The 15354-nt window shown below is 44.0% G+C and overlaps 1 protein-coding gene across 2 annotated transcripts in view; it reads right to left on the reverse strand.

The window, feature by feature from the left end:
- LOC144500989 (uncharacterized) overlaps positions 1-15354 on the reverse strand; it is a 79141-nt gene that overhangs the window by 15695 nt on the left and 48092 nt on the right. The window contains exon 3 of one of the 2 annotated variants that reach the window (XM_078224491.1): positions 4252-4454. In XM_078224491.1, the coding sequence (XP_078080617.1) occupies positions 4266-4454 (189 nt within the window). In that variant the 3' untranslated portion in view covers positions 4252-4265. Of the gene's footprint in view, positions 1-3773; positions 4455-15354 lie in introns of those variants that run through there. The other variant, XM_078224490.1, reaches the window with a different exon arrangement.

Genomic DNA, 15354 nt, shown 5'->3' on the forward strand with positions numbered 1-15354 from the left:
CTTTCACATCCCCATGACACTCCTATGCTCTTTGTGACAAAATACTTTGGCATGTAAGCTCTGTTGAGAGGGCAGCCAATTTGCACCCAGCAAGGTTTTGAAAAGAGCAATGACCGGAATTTTACCGCCCCGCCCGCCACGGGAATCGGAGCGGGCGAGGGGCGGACAACGGGAAAGTTTGTTAACCTCGGGTGAGATTTTACGGTTTCGGGACGAGCTAGGCTGTAAAATCCCACCCCAATGTGTTAATGATCAAATAATCTATTTTATTGATGGTGGTTGAGGCATCAAATATTGGCCAGAACATCAAGGAGCATTTCCTGATTTTCTTGCCCAAGAATAGTCCCATGGGATCTTTTACATCTCCCTGAAAAAGCCAAAGAGGTGCTGGTTTAATGTGTCTGCTGAAAGACAGTCCCTCTGACAGTATAGCACTCTCCCAGTACCACACCGACAGTACCAGCTCGAGTGGGGCTTAAATCTACAGCCTTCTGTCTCAGAGGTAAGCCTAATACTCAATGAGTGACTGATACATCACTGCATTGTTGCAATGGTAGATTTTCTGTTTCAATCTTGCTTTAAACAAGAAACAAGAAAGACTGGGATGAGAAAGACCATTCAGTCCAACTTCATCCACTGAGCTAGCAAGGGCCCACAGTAATCCCCTTCATAGCTTCCAGCTGCTTCCCTAACCAATTCCATGCATTGTGGTTACTGCCCAATGATAAGGTTCATTGTGCATGTTGCACTGGTGATCTGAAATTCACATCAGCATTAAAGAATGCACACAGACCACCTGGAAATGAATCTGGTAGTCACCACAGAGCAATTCATGTGTCCGTTTCCTGTAGCATAAAGATGTGGCTGTCACAATGCCTCGCAACCTCAGTCATAAAATCCCAATTTTACAATTCACCATGATGCAGTGAGCAGTATCAATGCAGGCTAAAATTATTTTTGTGGTATTTTATAACATAGTGAATCATCTCTACACCAAAGACAACAGAATAGCTAATTAAACTAGCAAATATTTGCACTGGACTTCAAAGGTTATTCATTGACTATAAAGCTAAAGGTATTAATGCCAGTGAAGTATAGTCTCTCTTGCAATGTTTTCCCACATTACAACTGTTGCTGTACTTCAAGAATACCTTACTGGTTGTCCTGGGATGTCCTACGGCTGAGCTGGTTGCAAAATGTTTTAAAGTTTATTTATTAGTGTCACAAGTAGGCTTACATTAACACTGCAATGAAGTGAAAATCCCTTAGTCACCACTCTCTGACACCTGTCTCAGGTACGTTGAGGGAGAATATAGCAACGCATCTAACCAGCACGACTTTTGGAGGAAACCAGAGCACTCGGAGGAAACCCACGCAGACACGGGGAGAACGTACAGACTCCGCACAGACATTGACCCAAGCCAGGAATCGAACCCAGGTCCCTGGCGCTGTGAGGCAGGGACCTGGCCACAGTGCTGCCCTCAGGTTGGGAAAGTTGCTACACATAAAGTTGTCCTAAGGTTGGGAAAGTTGCTACATAAATGCAAGTCCTTTCTTCCTAGTATCAATTTTTTAAGGGAGAATGACTAGAAAATCATAGCGTTAAAGGCTTCCTGAAATTCTTTGTACACATTTCTGCCATTAAGCTGAAGTAAGGTTAATGAATGCGTTGAATCCTTCATACCGGGACCTAACACACAACACTCTGAGATATTGTGAAGAGTTAATTAATGGCCTTGCTGCTCTTCATGACACATAGAATATTGTCCTAGCAGTTTAGTAAATAATATTCTTGTTGTTAAAAATAAAATCAGTGCTTTAGGTAGGATTTAAAAATGGGTTGGGTGCAGAAAGAAATCTCTGAAATATTAAAGCAAGGATTAAGCTGTACACAGGGCCAGCTCTGACCACCCACCATCTGCACAGGGTACTAAATAGCTGGAACAGTGCACACCTCTTGTCAGAGGGAAATCCCCAGGAAAAATATGCAATGATTTATTGTATCGCTCACATTTTTTAAATAGCTGTTTTAAAAAAGGCACTGTATCATCTTGCAGGCAGATAATCCAGGCAGGTGGAAGCTACAATTTACCAGTTTAAGGATAGGCAGTGTGGTGACGGCTAAAGGGGTGTGTGCATCTCCAAAACAGATTGTAAAAGCATGCCTGATCCTGAAGCAGACAGGTCAGGTTAAAATTAGGGTTTTTAGACTTTGCCGTTTTCCCAGTATTTATTTGCAATCCATAAATCACGGCATGGTGGCACAGCGGTTAGCAGAGCTGCCTCACAGCGTCAGGGACCCAGGTTCAATTCCCAGCTTGGGCCACTGTCTGTGTGGAATTTGCATGTTCTCCCCGTGTCTGTGTGGGTTTCCTCCGGGTGCTCTGGTTTCCCCCCACAGTCCAAAGACATACTGGATAGGTGCGTTGGCCATGCTAAATTGTCCCTCAGTGTATCCAAACAGGCGCCACAGTGTGGCGACTAGGGGATTTTCACAGTAACTTCATTGCAGTGTTAATGTAAGCCTACTTGTGACTAATAAATAAACTTATAAATCAGAGGTAGATTTTTTTCCTAATTATTCATGAGCTTGGAGATGGTGCCCAACTGGAGGAGATACAATGTGGAGGGTGAAATAAAATTCCATCGACAGATAGAAAATTAATCATTTGGACCCTTTCCCACACGTAGGCCCTGAAATTCTATAGGATTGCAAGCTTTTCCCAGACTTTCGTTGTGGCAAGTGTTGGGAGATTAGTGGAATCCCTGGAGAGATGGCCACAGAAAGAGTTTTAAAGTTTAAAGTTTACTTTTTAGTGTCACAAGTAGGCTTACATTAACACTGCAATGAAGTTACTGTGAAAATTCCCTAGTCGCCACACTGCGGCGCCTGTTCGGGTTACACTGAGGGAGAATTTAGCATGGCTAATGCACTTAACGCACACGCCTTTGGACTGTGGGAGGAAATGGGAACGCCTGGAGGAAACACATGCAGACCTGGGGAGAATGTGCAGACTCTGCACAGACAGTGACCCAAGCCGGGAATCGAACCCGAGGCAGCAGTGCTAACCACTGTGCCACACTGGAAAGTGGTGCAAACTACTGAGGGGGGAACATTTATCTGGATGTCTGCCAAGGACCTAGCAGGGTGCTGGGCAAAACTCCCTTCGGTTGGGATTATTTTTCCTAGGGACTTTGGATCAGCACCCTGAGAATTCACCCAAATTTCCACCAAAAATCCCACATAAGCTGCAACCCTCCTGTAAGAATCCAAATCACTTTCAACTGATTCTGTGACACATTTGCGTGACTTGTTTATTGAACCAATGCAATTTAAACACAAGACAAAACTAAAATATATAGGAGACAGAGTTCTATGTTTTTTAAATACATTTACAAGTTTGCAACTAAACCAGAAATAAGTATTTTCATAGAATCCCTACAGTGCAGGAGAAGGCCATTCGGCCCATTGAGTCTGCACCGACCGCAATCCCACCCAAACCCTATCCCCATAGCCCCACGTATTTACCCTGCTAGTCCCCTTGACACTAAGGGACAATTTAGCATGGCCAATCCACCTAACCCGCACATCTTTGGACTGTGGGAGGAAACCGGAGCACCCGGAGGAAACCCACGCAGACACGGGGAGAACGTGCAAACTCCACACAGACAGTGACCCAAGCCGGGAATCGAACCCGAGGCCCTGGCGCTGTGAGGCAGCAGTGCTAACCACTGTGCCACCGTGCCGCCCCTTATTAAAGCATAACAGTGAAAATCCCATGGAGCGATTGCCTTAATGTTAAGTTTTACTGCAAATAATTTCAGTCCTTCTGATTTGAATTTTTTTTACCCTGACCAGGAACTGTTGTTAACTTTAACTCAAGTTTTCATTACCTCCTCACAAGACAGGAATTTATGACCCTTAACAGCTTGTGGTGGACCTCAGTTGTGCCTTTGTCCTATATGGACCACCGTTGTGTGTGCTCGTCATACCTGGACACATCCCCTTCCAGTTTGGGTCCTCCCCTCGGCACCTAGTATAAAGGTGGCTGTCTCCTCCCCCTTGTTCAGTCCAGGTTGGTTATTTGTTGGGATCTGCTCCTGATTCTGTTGTGAATAAAAGCCTACTCTTATATTGGCATATCGGTAGTCTTTCGCCTTATTGATAGCGCATCACAGCTTTAAAAAAAAAACTTAAAACGGGTGAACAGAAATGTTTTTTGCAGCGTGTGTCAGTTGCTTGCACGGCACCTTGTGATGCAGCACTATTTCAAAGGAGAGCTTGCATGGAGAGTAGCCTGTTGAATCCAGTCCTCCAAGTGAGTGCCATCACAGTACGGAGGATTCTTGGTCTGTTTGCAACCACACAGCCACGCCTGCTTTGCCTCCTCCAGTTTGAACCTCAGTGGTTCGGGAGCCCCAGGGAAGGATTTGTGGCTCCCATCACAGAATGGCTAAAGAGAAGAAAACAAAGCTACTTATTAGATAAAGAACACACATAAATCACAATCTACACTGGCTTTAAAGCTTGGGCTGCGTCTGCATCTGACATTAAAGAATAGGGACAGGATGACACACAGATTCATGAAGCAGTACATGGCAGGCCGGAGTATTTGACCTCGCTCGCAGCTGGGATTCTCCTGTTCCGCTGCAGTTTTGGAGATTTGGCTGAGCGCCAAATTCTCCATTCTCACTGGCGGGGCATGAACAGCTGGCGAATTTCCGGCCATGTCAAGGGCACAGCTGATGCCAAGCTGTTCAAATCCCAGAAGGGAACTTTGAAACAATTGCCCCCACATTTGTGTTTGCAATTTGTGTAGTATGAGGAGGGATTCTGAAATCCAGAAACGATGTCCCCGAGTATCTGTAATTATTTTATAATAACGTAAATGTTTATTAAGAAATAGGAAAAAAACAATAAACTAAAACAGATTTACACTTAAATAAGACAATGGCTTCACATAGTACCAATACTTTAACAGTTCCAAACAATCTTAATTTAACTTTCTTCAGAGCTAACCTTCCCTATCTGTTCAGCACACCTTTTAAGATCTATAAAAGTCCAATAACTGTTACCACACAATGTTTGTAATTGTCTCTTGGGGCACTCTCTGAGGTTAACAGTAGTTGGCTTTTCAGATTTGATTCTGTTCACTCTACTTTCTGGGAGTTTGACCAGGTATTTCTGCTGTCTGCTGAGCTCAAATACAACTCCATTCATAGGTTTCCGTATCTCCTTAAATACGTTATTTCCCTTTGATCTCTCCATTGTCTCACGCAGTCTCTTTAGAACTGCTCTCTCCCAGAATTAATCAATTTACTCTCTTTATTAGAATTTAAAAGAAAAGTAAACTCACTCTGTCCATACTTTACCTATGGCAACTTTGAATCACAACAACCCATTCAAATCTATTTCTGTTCTCTAACCTTCCTGCCTCAATCAAGTTAGAAAGTAGTGGGAACAGGGTCAAATCTGAAAAGCCAACTACTGTTAACCTCAGAGAGTGCCCCAAGATACAATTACAGGCATTGTGTGGTGAAAGACTTTTACAGATCTTAAAAGGTGTGCTAAACATTCAGGGAAGGTTAACTCTGAAGGAAGTTAAATTAAGATCATTTGGAACTATTAAAGCATTGGTACTTTGTGAAGCTATTGTCTTATTTAAGTGTAAATCAGTTTTAGTTGATAGTTTTTTACTTTAAACAAAAAACGTTTATTTATTAGTCACAAGTAGGCTTACATTAACACTGCAATGAAGTTACTGTGAAAATCCCCTAGCCGTCACACTCCCGCACCTGTTCGGGTACACTGAGGGAGAATTTAGCATGGCCAATACACCGAACCAGCTTGTCTTTCGGACTATGGGGGGAAACCGGAGCAGCCAGAGGAAACCCACGCAGACCACGGGGAGAACGTGCAGATAGGAATTGAACCCGGGTCCCTGGTGCTGTGAAGCAGCAATGCTAACCAGTGTGCCACCGTGCCGCCCTAGGTTAGCATCTATTTGAAGCATTGCTGGGCTCATTATTGTATCAAAGCCCCAGTTTGATACAATAATGTATCAAACATTTGCTCTATTCCTTGCTTTAATGACCACTCACATATCCCAACAGTTTAAAATATAACCAGAATATTACCAACAGAAAGTTATTCGTGTGTGATCCTGACAGATTTGCTTGACAATTGATATGTTAAGGGATAATTATAGAATGGGAGCTATTCTACTGGACTGGTAACCAAGAGGTCTGAACAAGTCATCAGGGGATATAAATTCAAATCCAACTGTGGTAGCTGGCAAATTTAATAAATAAATCCATAAAAAATAAATTAAACAAAAAAACAAATAACAATAATGGTGACCATGAAGCTACTGGATTGTTATAAAAACACAACTGGTTCTCTAATTCCCTTTAGGGAAAGAAATTTGTCATAAAGAACAAAGAAAATTACAGCACAGGGACAGGCCCTTTGGCCCTCCAAGCCTGCACCGACCATGCTGCCCGACTGAACTAAAACCCTCAACCCTTCCGGGGACCATATCTCTCCACTTCCACCCTATTCATGTATTTGTCAAGGCGCCCCTTAAAAGTCACTATCGTATCTGCTTCCACTACCTCCCCTGGCAGCGAGTTCCAGGCCATCACCCTCTGTGTAAAAAACTTGCCTTTAAACCTTGCCCCTCGTACCTTAAGCCTGTGCCCCCTAGTAATTTACTCTTCCACCCTGGGAAAAAGTTTCTGACTATCCACCCTGTCCATGCCCCTCATAATCTTGTAGACCTCTATCAGGTTGTCCCTCAACCTCCGATGTTCCAGTGAAAACAAACCAAGTTTCTCCAACCTCTCCTCATAGTTAATGCCCTCCATACCAGGCAACATCCTGGTAAATCTTTTCTGTGCCCTCTCCAAAGCCTCCACATCTTTCTGGTAGTGTGGCGACCAGAATTGAACACTATATCCCAAGTGCGGCCTAACTAAGGTTCTATAAGGTCATGCAGGCACCTTTCAGTAAGATCATGGCTGACCTTGCACCTCAACTCCACATTCTTGCTCTATTCCCAGATCTCTTGATTCCTTAAGTATCCAACAATCTTTTGACTTGTATCTTGAATATATTCAATGACTTCCAATTGTACATTATTATATTTAACTTATATTTAACTGGGTGGGCACTAACTCGGGATTCATTTGAACCAGTGTGAAAATGGACAGAGACTAAAACTGTGTCAGGTTAGGAGGTATATGCTTGCAATGTATAACTCTGTAAATAAATACAAAAATTATAAAGGTTAGCTCCAGTCCTATCCTTTGCCACTGTTTTTTGGAATAGAACATGACTGAACATCAACAACTCTGTCGGGTATGGAATTCCAAAAATTCACAACCCTCTGAGTGAAGGAATTTTTTTCTCATGGAGAGCCTGAAATGGCAGACCCCTTATCCGATACCTATAACCTCTAGTGTCCCCCTAGATACACCCAAAATGCCAGCATAAACCATAAAGCAATCTCACAGCTTATAAGTCATGGAATTTTGGGTGGAAATATAATGATAATGCATCCATGTATTTTACATCAATCCATCAAATCCTTGATTTGAACAGGTCTCCAACGACTAAACCGGCCGAGCTTCCAACTCTGAAATGTGAGTACCTTCTAATTACAATTGTTTGAGGAGGAGTTTTAGGGGAGGCGATGGCCTAGAGGTATTATCTTTAGACTATTAATCCAGAAACTCAGCTAATGTTCTGGGGACCTGGGTTCGAATTCCGCAGATGGTGGAACTTGAATTCAGTAAAAGAAAATCTGGAATTAAGAATCTACCGATGACCATGAAACCATTGTTGATTGTCGGAAAAACCCATCTGATTCACTAACGTCCTTTAGGGAAGGAAATCTGCCGTCCTTACCTGGTCTGGCCTACATGTGACTCTCGAGTCACAGCAATGTGGTTGACTCTCAACTGCCCTCGGGCAACTAGGGATGGACAATAAATACTGGCCCAGCCAGCGACGCCCATGTCCCTCGAATGAATAAAAGTTGAGGGGGCTGTTTCTCAACATCTTCAGGTCAGCAAGAGACAACATAAATTTTTCTGACAGTTTTGTTGCAACTTTAAAAAAATGTCCCCACTGAAAGCTGGTATTTTCTGTATCCTTGAATGGGTTTAAGTGCCACAAGCTTGTAAGTCACGTTAAAAGGGGAAAGTTTCCCCAATTGCAGGTTCCCAAACCTGCTGGTGCTGAAATTTGAATTGAACAGGGACACAATAAAGCAGTCAATGGAACTGAACATTGAACAGCATGCATAGCAGGTGACAGATGCACAACCTCTTGTTTTGTGTTTCCCTTTCTTATGCTGTGGGTGAGAATGATGGTTAAATGAGTCTCCCTCTCCCCCCACTCTCTCTCTCCCCCCACTCTCTCTCTCCCCCCTCTCTCTCTCCCCCCCTCTCTCTCTCCCCCCCCCTCTCTCTCCCCCCCTCTATCTCTCTCTCTCTCCCCCCCTCTCTCTCTCCCCCCTCTCTCTCTCCCCCCTCTTTCTCTCCCACCCTCTCTCTTGAATTTTCTTTTCATCTATTGGCATGGGTTTGGCATCAAAGTCTGAGGGACATGTAGAAATTCACTGGGTATGTCACGGGATGTTGTCAGGGGAAACTACCTGCTTGACTCACTGTAGAATCATCACTTAAGGAACTCCCTAGAAATATTTCACAGGATTATCTACATGTAGGGTATGTTTTCTTCTGTTACTTGGACTTTTAAAAAACAGTATTTGGTGGTTTCACAGTGGTGTGTTTTGTTCTTATTATTTTAACCACAATCTACATTTTTTAGCACTTATGTTCATCACTAATGATTCCAGTTCACATTTTTAGTCTCAAAGTTTGTGCAGAATTGCCTCCATCTGTACGATTCTATTCAATGAAGCCAAGTTCATCAATAATTATGCTTATTATTCCAATTTACACTTTTGAATTTTGCTGATTGAATTAAATCTTACTGTTTTGGTGAAAATCACATTGCTCTTGCAAAAGATAGCTTTTTAAAAAACTAATTGATAAGCTCCTTTATTTGTTCAAAAGTTGCTGAGATATAAAAACCAGGAAGACTTCTGTTCAATTCATCTTCAGACTATAAGGCATAGGAGCAGAAGTAGGCCATTCAGCCCATTGGATCTGAATTTGTCCAACATGACACCAGTGATGTTATCAACCGGTTCCAGTCTCCATTATGGGGCAGCACGGTGGCGCAGTGGTTAGCACTGCTGCCTCACAGCGCCAAAGACACGAGTTCGATTCCAGCCTCGGGTCACTGTCTGTGTGGAGTCTGCACCTTCTCTCCGTGTCTGCGTGGATTTCCTCCGGGTGCTCCGGTTTCCCCCCCCCCCCCCCACAGGCCAAAGATGTGCAGGTTAGATGGATTGGCAATGATAAATTGCCCCTTAGTGTCAGGGAGATTAGCAGGGTAAATATGTGGGGTTACGGGGATAGGGTCTGGGTGGGATTGTGGTGGGTGCAAACATGATGGGCCGAACGGCCTCCTTCTGCACTGTAGGGTTTCTATGACTCTATGGGTTTCTACAATTCCATTCAAAAAGGATCAACAGTTTGTTGCTCATGACTATCCTCCAGCAATCATTTCCAAATGGGAGCGAGGGAGACGAGAGAACGAGAAAGAGAGATGGATGGAAAGAGAGAAAGCAAGACTCATGTGGATGGATCTGGACTGCGAATAGAATCTAGTTCAGCTGTAATGAGTCTCACACTTGACCAGCCTCCTAAAACTAACTTAAAGAACAGTCATTAAGTGCACTGTAAGACAGTAAGTACATGTGCAGAACCACACAGCAGGAAGGGGTCAATGCCTTTAGGGGAAGCGCAGAGAAAATGGGTTCAAAAAAAAGGAAGATAGAGGAGAAAAAAATCAAGTGTATAACTTTGCAAAGATGCTTGGAGCAATCACAATATGTCACTTGTCATAGATGAAAAGTAATCCTTGTCTGAACTCAGTTACTGTTTTACTTGGAGATACTGGTCTGAGGACATTAATCAAGTTGCCACTGATAGTTCTCCCATCAGAATTCAATTTTCATTACAATCATAGAAATCATAGAAACCCTACAGTGCAGAAGGAGGCCATTCGGCCCATCGAGTCTGCACCGACCACAATCCCACCCAGGCCCTACCCCCACATATTTTACCCACTAATCCCTCTAACCTACACATCCCAGGACTCTAAGGGGCAATTTTTTTTAACCTGGCCAATCAACCTAACCCGCACATCTTTGGACTGTGGGAGGAAACCGGAGCACCCGGAGGAAACCCACGCAGACACGAGGAGAATGTGCAAACTCCACACAGACAGTGACCCGAGCCGGGAATCGAACCCGGGACCCTGGAGCTATGAAGCAGCAGTGCTAGCCACAGTGCTACCGTGCCGCCCTACAAATTGACAGCTGGACTGAAGTAGATATGAGAGGGAATCAGTAGCTCATTTCCAAACCGGATTATTTCTCAACTTTGCTGCCAAAATTTGTTTGGCTACTAGATGAACACCTAAAAATCCTAAAGAAAGTTGAATCTTTGCACTCCTTCTCGACGCATTTGCGATCATTCTAACGCAGGATGATGCTGATATGTAAATGGATAATGGTAAAGGTACAGCTGGACCCTTAAGGCGACAACATAGTTTTTTTTCTCTGAGAAAAATCCCCTACTTGTCCATGTCGAGTGAGTTCAATGCTATAAATTCAGAGTTGATCCGATCTACTTTACATTCCTGTTCAGAAGCAGAACTGTCAAAAGATGGATTTAAAAAAGTGTGAGGGGAGGAATGATCTCAATTTTGCGTCCAGATGTTCAAGAGCTTCTACGTGTTGCTCTCAGCTGCAAGTTTCGATGACCTGGGCTGGCTGATAATGAAGACACATTTGTCGCAAATTGGTTGAGTTTTGCCAGACCTTGGTTGGGATTTTGATGGCTTGGTTTTTCCGGGGAAGAAATAGATTTTGTCCAAATCTCTCTTCCCAAAAATCACCGTTCAAATTACCACAACGGTCAAATGAAACCTTCGCTTAAATACCACTGGGGAAGTGAGTGATTGTCCTAAACCAAACGAGAAAGCACTGGAAAATCTCAGCAGGTCTGGCAGCATCTGTAAGGAAAGAAAAGAGCTGATGTTTCGAATCCAGATGACCCTTTGTCAAAGCTGAGTGATTGTCCTATCTGGAATGATTGAGTAAACTGGTCCCGTGCTCCCTTGGAAGGAAGCCATTTGGCCCATCAAATCTGTGACGACCACAATCCCACCCAGACCCTATTCACATAACCCCACATATTTACCCTGCTAATCCCCTGACACAGGGGTCAATTTGGAAGGGTAGAAGGTGGTCTTGTTCAAACATAGAAAATGTTGTGGGTAAAAGGAAAATACTGCGGATGCTGGAATCTGAAACAAAAACAGAAAATGCTGGAGACAGCCAGAAAATGTTGACAGCCATTGCTCTGACGAAGGGTCAACCAGACTTGAAATGTTGGCTCTATTCTCTCTCCACAGATGCTGTTGGACCTGCTGAGATTTTCCAGCATTTTCTGTGGATGTTGGGGGAGGAGTGTTTTCTTTGGCTGGGGGTCCTGGAGTTGGGGATCGGGAGAGGGGTCATGGGTCTTAAAGTGGGGGCTCTTCACCACGAGGGCTGTGGATTTCCGGAGTTCCCAGTCCCGGGCGCTGTGGGTCGTTAAGTGCATGTGGAACAGAGGTCAGTGGATTTTCAGATGTGAGAGCTGGGGGGTGCAGTCAGTGTAGGAATAAGGGTGAAGTCGAAGAGTGCAGTTTTTTTTATTCGTTCAGGGGATGTGGGCATCACTGGTTGGGCCGGCATTTATTGCCCAACCCTAATTGCCCTTGAACTGAGTGCATTTCAGAGGGAATTGTAAGAATCAACCACATTGCTGTGGGGTCTGGAGTCGCACCTGGGCCAGACCAGGTAAAGATAGCAGATTTCTTTCCCTAAAATTGAGGTAGAGAATCAGCCATGATTCTATTGACTGGCGGAGCAGGTTCAAAGGGTAGTCTATTATGTTCCTATTTCTTATGTACTATGTTGTTCAGATTTCTGAATTATCCTAAAAGTGTTTCATGTGGAATGATTATCTCCATACTGTACATTGACTGTTACTATGCAGGGGACATGGCAGCCATTTTGTGCACAGCAAGAATTCACAAACACCAATGAAATAAATGGTCAATTCCTCTGATTTTCATGGTACAGGTCGAGGAAGAAATGTTTTAAAAGTTTAAAGTTTTTATTTATTAGTCACAAGTAAGGCTTACATTATCACTGCAATGAAGTTACTGTGAAATTCCCCATGTCGCCAGAGTCCACTGCCTGTTCAGGTCAATGCACCTAACCAGCACGTCTCCCAGAATGTGGGAGGAAACCAGAGCGCCTGGAGGAAACCCACACAGACACGGGGAGAACGTGCAGACTCCACACAGACAGTGACCCAAGCCAGGAATCGAACCCGGGTCCCTGGTGCTGTGAGGCAGCAGTGCTAACCACTGTGTCACCGTGCCGCCACATGGTGCTAAAACCACCAACCACCCCAAGAGCAGCTTCTTCCCTGCTGCCATCGGGCTTTTGAATGGACCAACCTTATATTAGGCTGATCTTTCTCTGTACTCTAGCTATGACTTTCCTTCTCCCTTATGCACTCTATGAATGGTATGCTTTGTCTGTATAGTGCGCAGGAAACAATACTTTTCAATGTATCCCAATACATGGGACAATAATAAATAAAATCAAAATCAAATTAAACCAAATCACTGTTATTCATACTGTGGCAATGTATTTTTAACACTTACAAACCAGCACAACAAGTATTTGGAAGCTTGGCTTAAGACATAATCAAAGAAATGAGTCCAGAGTATGACAAAAAGCTTCTGGTATGAGGCTTGAATTTGTTAACTTCAGAGTAAGAGTGCTATTAACAACAACATGCATTTACATAGCCCATCAATGCCATAAAACATTCCAAGTGCTTCATAGGAGCATTAGCAAACAAGACTTGACAGTGAGCTACATAAGGGGATATTAGGACAGTTGACCAAAAGCTTGGTCAAAGACTTGGGTTTTACGGAGCGTCTTAAAGAAAGTTACAGAGATAGAGAGGTTCAGGTAGGGATGACGGTTCGGGGAGGCACGGTGGCACAATGATTAGCTGCCTTACAGCGCTAGGGGCCCGAGTTCAATTCCAGCCTCGAGTCACTGTCTGTGTGTGGAGTTTGCACATTCTCCCCGTGTCTGCATGGGTTTCCTCCGGGTGCTCCAGTTTCCTCCCACAGTCCAAAGATGTGCGGGTTAGGTTGATTGGCCATGCTAAATTGACCCTTGTGTCAGGGGATTAGCAGGGTAAATATGTGGGGTTATGCGAATAGGCCCTGGGTGGGATTGTGGTCGTCGCAGACTCGATGGGCTGAATGGCCTCCTTCTGTACTATATGGATTCTATGGAACATCAGAGTTTTAAGGTCTAAGCAACTGATAGCATGGTGTAATGATTGAAATGGGGGATGCAGAAGGGGCCAGAATTGAAGAAGGGCAGAGACCTTGGAGGATTATAGGGTTGGAGAAGGTCACAGAGATAGGGAGAGGAAAAGCCTTAAAAGGATTTTAAGACAAGGATGAGAATTTTAAAATTGAGTGAGATTGCAGGTGAGTGAAGTACAGAGAAATCTAGGTGTTCTAGTGCATGAATCACAAAAAGCTAGCAGGCATGTCCAACGAGTGGTGAAGAAGGCAAATGGCATTTTGGCCTTTATTGCAAATGGGTTGGAGTTTAAAAATAGGGAGGTTTTGTTGCAATTGTGTTTGTGCAATTGCAGGGTGTTGATGAGGCCTCACTTGGGATACTGTGTACAGTTTTGGTCCCCTTACCTAAAAAAGGATATCGTAACATTGGGGGCAGTCCAAAGGAGATTCACCAGGCTATTTCCTGGAAGGAGACGGTTGTCCTATCAAGAGAGACTAAATAGTCTGGGTCTGTATTCCTTGGAGTTTAGAAGAGTGAGGGGTGACCTTATTCAAACATATCAGATCCTGAGGGGACTTGATTGGGTAGATGGTGAGGTGTTTTCACTCGTGGGAAAGTCTTGAACAAAGGGACATTGCTGCAAGATAAAAGGCCGGTCATTTAAAACTGAGGTGCCGAGGAATTTCTTCTTGCTAAGGGTGGTGAACCTCTGGAATTCTCTGCCCCAAAGGGTGGTGGAGGCTGGTTCATTCGAAGTATTTAAAGTGGAGGTGGATAAATATTTGATAGATCGAGGAATAGAGGGGTATGGGGAAATGGCACAGAGAAGGAGTCGAGGTTGGCATTGAAGGGTGGGGCAGGTTTGAAGGGCCTGGTGGCCAACCCCTGCTTCTATTGCTTGTGTTCTTGTGAGGTGTTCCTGAACCGAGAAACAATGTGGGTTGAGTGATCATAGGCAATGGGTGAATGGGACTTGGGTGCGAGGTAGGATAAGGGAAGCAGAGTTTTGGACGAGCTCAGGTTTATGGAGGGTGGAGGAATGGGAAGATGGTCAGGGGATTTTGGGATGGTCAAGTCAAGCCTGGAGGTAATAAAAGCATGTCTGAGCATTTTAGCAACTAAGTCAAGTGAGCACAATAATAAATCCCTGTCACGGAATCTTTCCCACCTCTTAAAGACTAAAGGTAATGATTAAAATGGGGAAGGATTAAATTGGAGCTTGTGTTTTACAGTCACAGAGTCTGAAAGTCATAGAGGTTTACAGCATGGAAACAGGCCCTTCAGCCCAACTTGTCCATGCCGCCCTTTTTTTAAACCCCTAAGCTAGTTCCAATTGCCCGCATTTGGCCCGTATCCCTCTATACCCATCTTACCCATGTAACTGTCTAAATGCTTTTTAAAAGACAAAATTGTACCCGCCTCTACTACTACCTCTGGCAGCTTGTTCCAGAAACTCACCACCCTCTGTGTAAAAAAATTGCCCCTCTGGACACTTTTGTATCTCTCCCCTCTCACCTTAAACCTATGCCCTCTAGTTTTAGACTCCACTACCTTTGGGAAAAGATATTGACTATCTAGCTGATCTGTGCCCCTCATTATTTTATAGACCTCCATAAGATCACCCCTCAGCCTCCTACGCTCCAGAGAAAAAAGTCCCAGTCTATCCAGCCTTTCCTTATAACTCAAAGCATCAAGTCCCGGTAGCATCCCAATGAATCTTTTCTGCACTCTTTCTATTTTAATAATGTCCTTTCTATAATAGGGTGACAAGAACTGTACACAGTATTCCAAGTGTGGCCTTACCAATGTCTTTTCAACTTCA

The sequence above is a fragment of the Mustelus asterias genome, chromosome 11 (genome assembly GCF_964213995.1).
Source record: "Mustelus asterias chromosome 11, sMusAst1.hap1.1, whole genome shotgun sequence".
Classification (NCBI taxonomy): domain Eukaryota; kingdom Metazoa; phylum Chordata; class Chondrichthyes; order Carcharhiniformes; family Triakidae; genus Mustelus; species Mustelus asterias.